Below are 14,349 nucleotides of genomic sequence, written 5' to 3'. Positions count from 1 at the left end.
CTTAGCCAGTCGATCGGCAAGTTCATTGCCAGGAATCTCAACATGGCCTGGGGTCCAAATGAAAACCACCAAGCATCCACGTTGAGCAAGGAGAGAAAGGGAGTCCTGGATAGCGATGACCAACGGGTGGCGACAGAAGCACTGGCTGATTGCATGCAAACCGCTCAATGAGTCCCTACAGATAGTGAAGGAAAGTCCTGAGCATGCGTGGATGTGGCCCAGTGCACGCAAGATGGCTACCAATTCTGCTGTAAAAACACTTCAGCCATCGGGCAAGGAACGAAGTTCTGTGCATTGCGCATAGGTGTAAGCAAAACCAGTGCGGCCAGCAACCATGGAGCCATCAGCATAAATCACTTCTGAACCCTGGAATGAACTGAGGAAACAGTAGAATTGGTGGCAAAGAGCCATCAGAGGGACATAATCCTTGGAATTGATAGAGAGATCAAGACAGAGCTGTGGCTGAGAGACGCATCAAGGAGGGGTACGTGCGTGAGCAGAGAAGCGAGACGGTAAAGGGAATTGCTGGAGCTGAGGAAAGAGCGACTGAATGCAGACAGCCACGGTAAGCCCACATCGTAGCCGCCACTGCAGCAGGGTGATTTCCATGTCTGGATAAGAGAGACCATAACTTGGGTGCTTTGGGGTGCAGCAATGCGGAGCGCATAAGATATCAGCTATTGTTGGTGCAAAACTTGCAGTGGTGGAATCCCCGCCTCTGCAAGAAGGCTAAGTACGGAGCTAGTCCAGAAGGCACCAGTCGCAAGTTGGACCCCACAGTAGTGGATGGGGTCTAGGATCTGCAGCGTCGAAGGCGACGCAGAACCACAGACAGGACTTCCATAGTCTAAACGAGACTGGACCAATGCTTGATACAATCATAGGAGAACAGAGCAGTCTGCACCCCATGCGGTATTGCACAGACACCTAATAACACTGAGATGAGACCAGCACGCCCTCTTCAGCTGGCGAAGATGAGGGAGCCATGTCAACCGGGCATCAAAGACCAGACCCATGAAGCGATGGGTGTCCACTACCTGGAGGGGCTGGCCATCGAGGAACAGTTCCAGATGGGGCTGGACTGTACAGCGATGGCAGAAATGCACGACACGTCTTGGCCGCCGAAAACTGAAAGCCACCCCTGTAGACTGCATTCTGCAGCGCCCATTACGGAGGAAGCGAGGTAGATACAAAAATCGTCAGCACACAAAGAGGGGGACACTGTCGACCCATGAGCTGTCACCAGGCCATTAATTGCAATGGTAGTGCAGCCTGGAAAGGAAAGGAGACTGCAATAGCTCGGGGAAGGGGGGGGGGGGGGGGCAAGAAGAGGAAGAAAGCCAATGTGCACTCATCTGCATACCAGGTAGAGTCATTCCAGATGTGGAAAGGGTCCTTCTGAATGTCATGAAGAGCACAGGGTGCAGCCAACTGCAGGTGGTGGCTCACATGGTACCAATGATGTGTGTCACTTTGGATCGCAAGAGATTCGCTCTGGTTTCAAGCGGCTAACAGAAGTAGTAAAGGCTGCCAGTCTTGTTTGCGAGATGAAAGCTGAGCACACCACTTGCAGCATAGTTGACAGGACCTGTTGTGGACCTCTCGTAGAGAACTGACACAGACCCAGTTGGTTCTGCAACCATGTAGGCTGCAAATTCGTCGACTTGCACCATAGGGTGGTTGGTTTTCGGGTTCTGCTGAATACATCAGGAGTCCACTACAACCAGGCAGCGGCTACATGGGTAGCAGGAGCTGTGTGGCATGGGCTGGGCGGTTTTTTAGGTTAGAAGGTCTCGGGAAAACACACAAAGGGCTGCAGGCCAAAAACAGGAAGAACGTAGATACGGGAACCATCGGTGTGACAGTTGTAAATTGTTATAGTTGTATTGGGAATGTACCAGAGCTCCAAGTGCTAATAGGAAGCACTGATGCTCAAATCATTATACGCACTAAATGCTGGCTACAGCCGGAGATAAGTTCAGACACAGTTTTGCAAAGAACCTAACAGTGTTTCGAAAAGATAGGCTATACACAGTTAGTGGTGGTGTGTTTGTTACTGTTACAGGTTGTTTAATTTGTCACGAAATTGAAGTAGATAGTTCCTGTAAATTAGCATGGGCAGAGGTCATTCTTGGTAACTGGAATAAAATAATAATTTGATCCTTTTACTGACCACCTGACGCAGATGGTACAATTGCTGAAAGGTTAAAAGAAAACTTGAGTTTAATTTCAAAACACGTACCCAACTCATACAGTTAGTGGTGACTTTAATTTACCCTCAATATGTTGGCAAAAATACATGTTTAATTCCAGAAGTATGCATAGAACATTATCCAACTTTGTGCTAAATGCATTCTCTGAAAATTATTTCGAGCAGTTAGTTCACGAGCCCATGCAAATAGTAAATGGTTGTGCAAACACACTTTATCTCTTACAACAAATAACCCTGAGCTAATAATGAGCATCAAAACAGATAATAGCATTAGTGAACACAGGGTTGTGATAGCGAGATTGAATATTGCAACACCCAAATCATTAAAAATATATTAAAAATATACCTCTTCAAAAAGCAGGAAAGAAAAAAACACTTGACACCTTCCTGACAGACAATCTCCACTCCTTCCAAATTGACAATGTAAGTGTAGATCAGATGTGGCTTGAATTCAAAGAAACAGTATCAGCAGCAATTGAGAGGTTTATATCAAATAACTTAACAAATGACACAGCTGATCCTCCTTGGTACACACAACAGGTCCCAACACTGTTGCAGAAACAACGAACAAAGCATGCCAAATTTAAACGAGTGCAAAATTCCCAAGATTGGTGATCTTTCACAGAAGCTCGAAATTTAGTGTGACTTCAATGAAAGATGCTTATAATAGTTTCCACAACAAAACTTTCTTAAAACCTTACAGAAAATCCAAATAGATTCTGGTCATATGTGAAGTAAGCTAGCAGCGAGATACAATCGATGCCTTCTCTGCGCGATAGCAATGGAAATACTATTGACGACAGTGCTTCCAAAGCAGAGTTACTAAACACAGACTTCCAAAATTCCTTCACCAAAGAAGACAAACTAAATATTCCAGAATTTGAATCAGGAACAGTTGCGAACATCAGTAACGTAGAAGCAGAGATCCTCTGAGTAGTGAAGCAACTTTATTCACTTAACAAAAGCCAAGTCTTCTAGTCCAGACTGTATGCCAATTAGGTTCCTTTCAGAGTATGCTGATACAATAGCTCCATACTTAACAATCATATACAAGTGTTTTCACTCGATGAAAGATCCATACCCAGAAACTGGAAAGTTGCACAGGTCACACCAATATTCAAGATGGGTAGTAGGAGTGATCCACTGAATTACATGTCCATATCATTCACGTTTATATGCAGCAGGATTTTGGAACATATAGTGTGTTTAAACATTATGAATTACCTCTAAGAAAACAGTCTTGACACATGGTCAAGATGGATTTAGTAAACTTCGTTCTTGTGAAACACAACTAGGTCTTTACTCACACGAAGTGCTGAGTGCTGAGTGCTGTTGACAAGGGATTTAAAATTGATTTCATATTTATAGATTTCCAGAAGGCTTTTAACACTGTACCATCCAAGAACTTTTAGTGAAATTGCATGCTTATGGAATATCATCTCAGGTATGTGACTGGATTCAGAGGGGTCACGGTTTGTAGTAATTGATGGAAAGTCACTGAGTAAAACAGAAGTGATTTCTGGCATTCCCAAGATAGTGTTATAGGCCCTTTGCTGTTCCTCATCTATATAAACAATTTAGGACACACACTGAGCAGCTGTCTTAGCTTGTTTGTATATGACACTGTCGTTTACCGACTAGTAAAGGCATCAGTACATTAAAAATTGCAAAATGATTTAGAAAAGATGGTGCAAAAATTGGCAACTGACCCTAAATAACGAAAAGTGTGAGGTCATCCATAGGAATCCTAAAAGGAATCCATTAAACTTCGATTACGTGATAAATCAGTAAAATCTAAAGCCCATAAATTCAACTAAATAGTTTTTTACTGTGGCAGAATCTTCTTACAAAACTGCCATCAACTTTCTCCCCTGAATGCAAAAATATCTTGTTTGCGCTGACCTACACAGGGAGACACGATCACCATAATAAAATAAGGGAAATCAGAGCTCGCACTGAAAGATAAGGTGTTCGTTTTTTCCGTGCGCTGTATGAGATAGGAATAATAGAGAATTATTGTGAAGGTGGTTCGATGAACCCTCTGCCAGGCCCTTCCTTAAGTGTGATTTGCAGAGTATCCATGTTGGTGTGGGTGTAGGTGTAGATGTACGTACAGACAGCACATGAAGGACTAACACAATGTTAGTGTGCTAGAAAACACTAATATCTTATGCAAAGATAAATAACTTCATAGACATTTTAACACAAAAAATCGTGTTTAATAGTATGACATTCTGTCACACTTAAATGCAGCATTATCATTAGAAGACCTGCCCTTCTCAGAACTATCTGTAACATTCAGCAGTTCGACACATTTGCTACATAGTGTTTGGTGATTAAATCTGAAGGTTCAATTGCTTATTTGTAATCCAACAAGGAGTCAGTAAAAGCCTGCCTGGATACACACTGACTCTCGGATTATGGTACATCTCCCAGAACTTTAATATTGCCAAGTGTCACCTCAACATGAGACAGAGGATCCCATCTACAAGATGTGATCCTGACAGGACATGACAGCTCCATGAATGTGCAAGACAGTACACACCAGATGACCTACCAGTGGTGCTTTCAATCTGTCACATTCTGAATACAGAATTAATAATCTAAGCATAACTTTCAGTATTTCAGGGTTCCATGTGGACCTTTGTAATATTTCCTAGTCACTGACAGTCAAACTGGATACCAGTAACTGCTGAAGCTATTGAACACATGAAGATAATGGTTCACATCAAATTACTTGTGACCAAATAACAATAAACCAAACATTCTGAAAATTAATTATTTTACCTGGAACAATAACATACGCATACAAAACATTAACAGAGACTGACTGAAATTTCAAGTTCACAAACTTCCAAGAAAAAGAAAACCTACAAACAAAATTTATGTATAGTACCAAACAATGGTAAGTCCAGGTTGCAATATCAACAATTATGAAAAGGATAGATTGCTACTCACCATAAAAATGATGTGCCGAGTTGTAGACAGGCACAACAAAAGGACTGTTACAGACAGCCTTCAGGCAAAGCCTCATGCAGAAAAGCGTAAGCCTTCTGGACTGGCTTTATGACAATATGATAGATAAAGAAGGAAAGAAATTATTTATTTACCTATTTTACTTGCCAAGATTACCATGCATTCTACATGTTTTACATTACACATCTTTCAGTAAAGCTGTTATACTACATTCAGAAAAAAAATTAACACTAGCACATATACTGTTTATATTCGTACATGATAAGTACAGCAATGATTTGAAATTACAGAAGGCAAGTTTTTAGTTATGAGGGCTAGTATCAGTGAGTATGAGAGAGAGGTGTGGAGGACGGAGAGAAGAGCAACATACGGGAAGAAAGATGCTGTGACTCAGAAAAAGGAAAACAGAAAGGATAACTATGAAACGAAGATACAATCATTGACTTAGCTATTTAATGGGGGGGGGGCGGGGGGAGGGGGGGCAGGGGGGGGGGGGAAGAGTTAGTCTTACACGTTAATTTTTGGGGGAAACACTATGAGGATGGTGGAAGGAAGTGCTTTAACTTCTTAAAAGCACCAGGGCATTTAACTGCATGCATACTGCGGGGAAATTTGTTCCAGAGGTGAACTGCAGCCATAGCGAAAGATTTTTCTGATGTTTTGTGAGCAAGCACTGCTAGAATAATAGGTAAGTGGGACCTTGTGATTCAATTATGATGGCACAAAAGGTGTTTAATCTCTGATGTGAGGTAATGGGATGCTTGTGTACTGTGGAGCCAATAAAGTACACATATGTAGGATAGTCACATAATCTGTCTGACCACAGCCAACCTAACTGGGCATACGAAGCACTGACATGGTCAGATCAATGGATGTTGCAGATGTAATGCACCAAAGCATTCATGACAGATTCTAACCTCAAGTTTTCACTGCATGAACCATGTTCAATTACATCACAATAGTGGAGGCTGGATAGAAAGAGTGCTTGCACAAGTTTATGTTTCCCATCCTAAGGAAATACGTTACATAACTTTTTGAGAGCACAGAAGCAAGCAAAAGTCTTCTGGCAAATTGAGACAGTATTCTCTCCTAAGTTGAGATGGTCATCCAAAGCTACATATGAGTTTTCTGATATGGTACTGAAATAACATTAAGCTGAATATGAGGCAATTCTTTGCAGAATTCTTAATTTATAAACTTCTTTTAATTAGCACAATCCACATGCTCACTTAGGGACTTTGATAATTTGTAGCTTGAAGTATCTGAAGCAAAAACTAGTGGAAAATCCACTCTCCAGCTTCCATGTATTCCCACATTTAAAGAAATCCGAGGATTTGCATTGGTATAAAGGTATGTTTCCCAGAAATCTGAAGCTTGCTTTACCACACATCTGCTTTGACTCGTTACATCTTTAAGATGATGGCTAGTTTAAAGCTTGTATGATATGGCTAGCTTGACATCACACACTAAACATGCAAACAGACACAACCTATGTGAAAAATATTTACTTCCAGAAATAACTTTAAACTAATCAGACAAGTGTGGGAATTAGACATTTTGGGCGGAGGAAAAAAAAAGTGCAAGTCCTAAGAATGAAGGCATACCAAAACAAATACTAGTGGGGAAAAAAAAATTAAAAATGAAAACCTCGTCAATCAACCACCACAATGAAAAACTAGGGGAAGAAAAGGTTGTCAAATTTAAGCCTAGCTATATAGCTTCTATGTCTATCACAATACCACGAACCCACACACAACTCCAAAATCTCATTTGACCTATATAGCTTCTAAAGATGCCATGATACAAACAATCCACAACTGGCAGAATTAACTACTATCAAAACCAGACCAAGATAATGGCAGCACACTCCACAATATTCACCACTATAAACTACTATATATGAACTTAAACTACCAACCCAAACCACAAAAATCATAGAAAGCTACTCTAACGAATTTCAATATCAGTTACAAATATTAGTGCCTCCCCCCCACCCACACTAAAAACTAAACCATTACTGAAATCCATTACTCCTTACCCCTTGGCACCATCCACCTGATACCCGCCCCCAACACAATACCAACATAAAACTGTAACTACTACTAATATCATTCATAATTTCAGAAAAAAAATACAACTCAGTCCAAACAAAAACTAACACAAACTTAACTGACCCCCTCCTTCCTTACAAAACACTGAAAACCACATTAAACACCCTCTCCCAAGTGACCTCCAAATATCAAACCACCACTGCCACATGTATTCATCCCTGGTTTGAGAAGCAGCAACTTCAGTCAGTCTCAAATTCACTGAACTGCTAACATTTCACACATTCCTCCATGAGGCCATGTAACCGGAGAAATCTAATCGTAGCAGCAATATCATTATCCATAGCAGCAACTAATGAATGAAAACAAAATTTTGTTGTAGGAGCCATAGCAAGTACCAAATGAAAAATGTAAGTTAAATTTCAAAGCATTAACAACATTACAAACTAACAATTCCTAAACAAAAACTAATCAGTAGCCAATTACTAATGACATTAAAGTAACTTACTCACAAACTCCCAAAACACTGAGCAATACACAGTACTAACTCCAATGCCATGCTAACATCAATCGCAAATAATTTACAAACAAACATCCCAAGCTTAAGTCCACCACTGCTTTCTCCAGCACGCCACCTACAAACACAATTCAATTCAGAGACGTTGTACCACAATGTCGTCACACAACATAGTTACATCCCATGTCAAAGCTGACGGGCACTGTAAACTTCAGTTCACCATGTTTCTCTGCAGGGATGGTAACTTGTCAGCAGATCTTGTGTATGATGGCGTTCAGAAAGAGTTAAAACAAGCACCATTCATTGCACTTCATATTTCTTGTATTAGTCTATCACAATATTCTTACACCTGGGAAAGGGCACTACTGTCGACTTATCCTGAGTTTTTATCTTGACAATTCACAAGGACCCTCCGAACCAATTTGGAGTATATACACAGGTGTCTTTAAATCATTCACAGTGCAATGCATTTTCCTTAGCCATCACTGTACTTGTGTGTAATGTAACGTCACACTACATTTCCAGTAACAGCCATGCAAAGCCAAGTGCAATAATATCATGGTTGAGTAATACATCAATAAGCACAGAATGTTTTGCCAACCTATAAACAACCCAAATAATGCTCAATTTAATCAGGAAACTAATGAAGCATTCAATAGCAAATGAAAGTAGATCAGAACTAACCCCAACAGTATTGAAACCTGCCTTAGGTATTCAAACATGCATTAAAGTTACCAAAGTTCCCACACTTATTCATCCTCATATTCATGTACGTTAGTGTTCCATACCATCCTCAGTATTATTCCTCTCCTTACCTTCGTAAACCTTACATCAAATATTAAAAACTATTCTTACCTATTCTGTTTTTGGTACCAAACAAACTAATTACCATATAGTACGCTTTCATATTCCTGGATTTCCAAAAAGCATCCGGCACTGTGTCCCATTGTAGATTTAGTGGAGGTGCGAACATATGGAATAGGATCCCAGATATACCAGTGGCTCAAAGACTTCTTAATTAACAGAATACCATAAAAGTTGTCCTCTACGACGATTAATCAGAGACAAGGGTATCGTCATGAGTGCCCCAGGAAAGCATGATAGGACTGCTCTATTCTCTGTATAATACAGGGTCTGACAGACATGGTGAGCAGCAATCTGCAGCTGTTTTCTGATGGTGATTTGGTGTATGGCAAGGTAATATTGAGCGACTGTATGAGGATACAAGATAACAGACAAAAATCTCTTTTTGGTGTGTTGAATGGCAATTAGCTCTACATGTATAAAAATGAAGGTTAATGAAGATCAGTAGAAAAATAATCCTGTAAAGTTTGAATACTGTATTAGTAGTGTGCTGCTCGACAGCCACCTCAAATATCTAGGTGTAAAGTTGCACAGTGATATGAAATGGAATGAGCATGTAAAGATTGAATGGCTGACTTCAGTTTATTGGAAGAATTTTAGGAAAATTTGTAAAGGTGACCACATATAGGACACTAGTACGACTTGCTCTTGAGTACTGCTGTATTGTTTGGGACCCCGAGCAGGTCAGACTGATGGAAGACAGCAATTCACAGGCAGGCTGCTAGTTACCAGTGGGCTCAAACAATGTGCTTTGGGAACTCAAATGGGAATCCCTGGAGAGTAAGCAACATTCTTTTCGGAAACACTATTGAGAACATTTAGAGAACCAATATTTGAAGCTGACTGCAGAACGACTGTACTGCCACCAACGTACATTTTCCCATAAAGACCACAAAGATAAAATAAATCTTTGGTTGTATCGAAGCATACAGATAGTTCATTTCTCCCTCACTATCTCCCAGTGGAACAGGAAAGCCAATATGCTGTGAGTACCAGGCGTGAGTCGTGCTTCGGTAGCTCAGATGGTAGAGCCCCTCCCTGCGAAAGGCAAAGGTCCCGAGTTCGAGTCTCGGTCGGGCACACAGTTTTAACCTGCCAGGAAGTTTCAGGAAAGCCAATGATGGAAATTATTACTACTACTACTACTAATACTAGTAGTAGTAGTATCCCTCAACCACACACAATACAGTGACTTGCCAAGTATATAGGTAGATGTAGAATGTAAAAATATTGGGCAAACCACATTAAATTAAAAGCACAGCAATAATCTGAACTTTAGCAAAAAAAAAAAAAAAAAAAAAAAAGAGACGACGACGACGACGACGACCACACACACACACACACACACACACACACACACACACACACACACACTACTCTCAATGAAATTTAATGAGAGATGAGAACTCCATGGCTTTATCACCATCCAGGACATTAGGCTGTCTAATGTCCATTTCCTTCATCATTCGTACAAGTTTAATAGTAGTAACGAGTATCGAATGGGCTTGTTAACATTGCTCTCCCAGCTGTTAATGTTGACCTCTGGGTTGACACAAAAGAGCGAACTTTTTACGAATTTTATGAGGTAAATATTTTTCTTAAGCTTTCAATATCAATATGGATGGGAATACTTATAGTTCTAGCATGCTAGAATGAAGCAGTATTCCTCAGATGTCAACTGTAATGAAGTTCCCAATGATACACAGTGACTCAGAACACAATATCAGACGTATCAGGTCGTGGGTTTCCAAAGGTGATATCAAATGCAGTTTCATCTTGGTAACACACAAAAATTCCACACAAACTAACCTGACAGAACAAATTATAGAATACTAGTATAACAATCCAGACCAAAATAATAAGCATATACTGCTTATGTAGTACTAGCCTGTATGAATTCACATATATAACTAATTTTAAAATAAAAAGTCAAAACTCTCATTAATATATAATATGTCAGAAAACATTATGACACTCATTCTGCCCCACAGTATGCCTACAGAATCACTCTGCAGCTCAAACTTAAGTGTTTGGCAGAGTGTCCAACAGTGGAGAAATGTGTCATTAATATGTGTAAGCAGATACTTATGGAAGTACACCATCCGTATAATTCAGACTCCCACTTTTTTTTTTTTTGTGCTACATTATGTACTTTTGATACAGCTAGTGATGTTACATTCTGATAATTTTTCTTTTGCCTCATAACATTTAGTACCACAGGATCTGAGACTGTGACCACATCTTATACCCAGAACTGTTGTTACTTAAATTATATGGGATTTTCTTTTGTTCTTAATTACAAACACACAATAGCAGGTTACCACAACAAGGGATCATATGAGTTAAGATCTACTGGAATGATTTCCAGGTCTTTTATTACACGGCATAATTTTTTTCCTCCAATGTTTGGTTGGAGTATCATGCTAACGACACACAATACATATGTAACTTTCCAAAGTTTCATGAGGCACCTGTAAGGAACCAGTCATCTTCATACAGTTATCAAAACTAGATTTCTGTTGATTGGCATAATCAATGATTAAGAACTGTCAAATAAGTGTCAGTAGCCTAAATGACTCTAGAGGCTTCACAGACTATCCAACTAATTCCACTATTTGTTCCTTGTGAAAAAAATCTTTTATTGGAGTATTTCACTACAACACAAAAGGCTGAAAACATAGAAGTTTTACTTCTCTCTGGACAATGGAAATACTGATCTTATGCCACAAGATGTTTTAAAGTTTCTTGAGTTACCAATCAATACCTTCATTCCATCTAATTAGGTGCTCAAATTCTTAAAAATTGCTCTAGTCATGAACATTTCAAGAACTAATATTTAAAGATATAGTTTTCTGACCACATTTGTGCATGTCAGTTCCAGACTAAAAATTGTTTCAATCTGTAGAACATAAATGCACAACAAATTGCATCTATCTCAATTTCCAAACAAAAAAAAATGTATGGAAAGCATAGAACACAGCTTGGCTTCACTAAGTATATCAAGCAGGTATAAACTTGTTCTTGCAATGGCCATTTCTTAAAACAAAATCAGCACACAAACTAGCCACAGTAAACTCCTATCTAGAATGATTTTGGCCTAAAACATAACCGAAGTCACGAAGACTTTAAGAACTAATGGGTACTAACTAATGGGCAAATTTCTAGAAGTGATAGTATGGACAAAACACAACAAAAAGCACAGTAACATGGGCTCTAAAATGCATTCCATACGAGGTATGAGCGCTTGTTCAATCAAAGAGGTGTTTCAAAGATTAATAAGTGCTCACAGCTCTTAAGGTGCGCATTTTAAAGCCCGTGTTTACTGGATTTTTCCCCCTTGTTGTGGTCCAAGAGTTAATGGGTGTGTGTCAGAAAAAATAAATTATAGCTTATTATTGGGAATATTTTATGAGTTGGGTGAAGCATTATATTTTATGAACTGTGAAATCCCCATGCAGAAGTGGAAATATTATGGAATAGCAGATAGTTAACTTTTACAATATCACCACAACACAGAGCAAAGCATCAGTTCTGTGTCCACCACGTAGCAATAGGCACTCAGAATTCTAATCAGCATGGTGTGCCACAGATTCTGTTTTGGGTCCACTGTCCCTAATATATATATACCAGTAATTTGCTCTGCAAATTTTCACACACACACACACACACACACACACACACACACACACACAGAGAGAGAGAGAGAGAGAGAGAGAGAGTAAACTGTAAGTGTATTTGTAAACAAACCAATATCCATTACCTTTTTACACTAGAAAGAAAAGTATTACCTCAACATAAGCTGCTGGGAAAAGTCCAATGTCTCCTTTGTGGTTCTGGCCTTCCCACCAGCCTTCTCCAACATCTTCTCGAGTGACATATAGTACTTCTCCTGGTTCAATTGAAAGTTCTGCTGTGCCAGGCTCTCCATCGAATGCGTACAATGCTCTCACCTGTGAGGTATTTCCCGTGTCATATCGAAGCCAAAATATAATTCAATAAAAGTCTAATACTTGCACAGTTTGAAGAAGAAATATCCAATACCAGATCGTAAGCATATATACTAATGTTAATACAACTGAATACTAAAGTTCATAAACTAGTGTGCAGAATCAAAACACTACTGAGTAAAAAAAAAAAGGGGGGGTTGACATCACAGACGTCGCATAAACACTCAATTGGTTCGACTATCAGTAACACTACACCAAATGACAAATTAACCTAGAATTGCACAATTTTCGTGTTTCGGGCGCCTGCTAAGTGGACTCGTTTCATTCAAAACCGTCTGAGATACTCCAAAAGAACAAACACATAACGTTTGTGCAAACAAATGTCACAATTTTTCGCGATATTTGCACTGCAGCCTACGTGTCAAGTATGTGTCATCCCCAGCAGGTCTATGCTTAGAATTGTCGCGAGGTTACTTCTTTTTCCACCAAAGCACTATTATAAACTGTTTACACTAAACACAGGTCTTCCACGACGTAACGCACCTTACCTGCTTACCCGCCATATCACCATTTAACGCTGTCAATTAAACCATTACCGCTACTTTTCTTTGATCAAACCAATAACATTCAACGAGAGGGCGTGCCTCAGCGCTACTGAACTACAAATGGTCATGATCTTTGGATCACGTTAATCGTAAACCCAACGATTTCGTGAAATTCATTATTCTGAAGAACATGGACGTGCCAATATTTGTCGCTGGGGATTGTACAGTTGTTTACTTATTAGAGGAATAAGGAAGGCTACGCTAGCTAATGAGCTACAGATACGAAACTTCAGTATCCAGGCAAGACTTACGCGTTTTTGACCGAAGAAGATGTGATATGAAAATAATTTGTTATGTAGCTTCTGAACTTCGTGCACAAGGAACTAATTTTAGGAGCAATGTTAGTTATAAAATTAATAATTGACAGAATATAAGACCTGAATATTCAAATTACTTTGGAACAGTTCGCAGCTGCGTCTCCAATTAGCAATATATTGGTAGTGGAAAAGCGTACGCAATTTAATTTTCTTTCCTCCCATGCAGATAAACTTTTTTCGTGTTTCACCTAAGTATCCAGATTGATTAATATGTACATGTGATACCACAGCGATCGGACTGTGTATAATGAAAAAAATGGGCAGTAGGCTAGTAACTTGCAACCAGACCTGAGTTGTGTTCCATATGGTACACCAGTGGCGGTCGCTGAGGCATTCCCATTGGTGGTGCCAAAAAAACTTAGTTTGCTAGTATCGAACGTATTACGGAACTTTGCCGATAATTCATATATTTCATAAGATATTATATCAAACAAAACGTTTAGAGAAACAAAAATAAACACTTATTACAACAGCGCCCTTCTTATGCACACCAAGAGATTGATATATTCCTGTAGAATATGATAGCAAGTTTCTGTATAAGAAAGAGAGCGAGAAGTTGCTTTAGCTATCTTTTTCGCATGTCTGCATGAGATATAAAACGTAACACTAACTCCGAAAGTCTCTCTCTCACACACAAATGCACACACGCGCACGCATATCAACAGCACAATTCTTCACTCCTCACAGGGTACATTCCGTTACTTTAACGAGGAAATCGCAAGCAGGGGGTGTTTTGATGTATGGGTGCTTAAGATACCGGTAGAGATCGGTCCTAAACTATCACGTAACGACACCACCAACTTCAGCTAACAATTGCGCTCTAGCCGTTACCAGATGATTTATGTGCTCCGGTTTGCTTTGAG

General features: G+C 39.6%; 1 protein-coding gene across 2 annotated transcripts in view; it reads right to left on the bottom strand.

Annotated features, from left to right (window-relative positions):
* LOC124723008 (sorting nexin lst-4) overlaps positions 1–13,264 on the bottom strand; it is an 88,519-nt gene extending 75,255 nt beyond the window's left edge. Inside the window, exons 1-2 of one of the 2 annotated variants that reach the window (XM_047248183.1) lie at positions 13,113–13,264; positions 12,406–12,567 (exon numbers count right to left, since the gene is read on the bottom strand). In XM_047248183.1, coding sequence (XP_047104139.1) covers positions 12,406–12,567; positions 13,113–13,127 — 177 coding nt within the window. In that variant the 5' untranslated portion in view covers positions 13,128–13,264. The remainder of the gene's footprint in view (positions 1–12,405; positions 12,568–13,112) is intronic. The other variant, XM_047248184.1, reaches the window with a different exon arrangement.
* Positions 13,265–14,349: the final 1,085 nt, after the last annotated feature.

This window comes from Schistocerca piceifrons, chromosome X, assembly GCF_021461385.2.
Source record: "Schistocerca piceifrons isolate TAMUIC-IGC-003096 chromosome X, iqSchPice1.1, whole genome shotgun sequence".
Classification (NCBI taxonomy): Eukaryota; Metazoa; Arthropoda; class Insecta; order Orthoptera; family Acrididae; genus Schistocerca; species Schistocerca piceifrons.
This window is presented reverse-complemented; position numbering and strand designations above follow the sequence as displayed.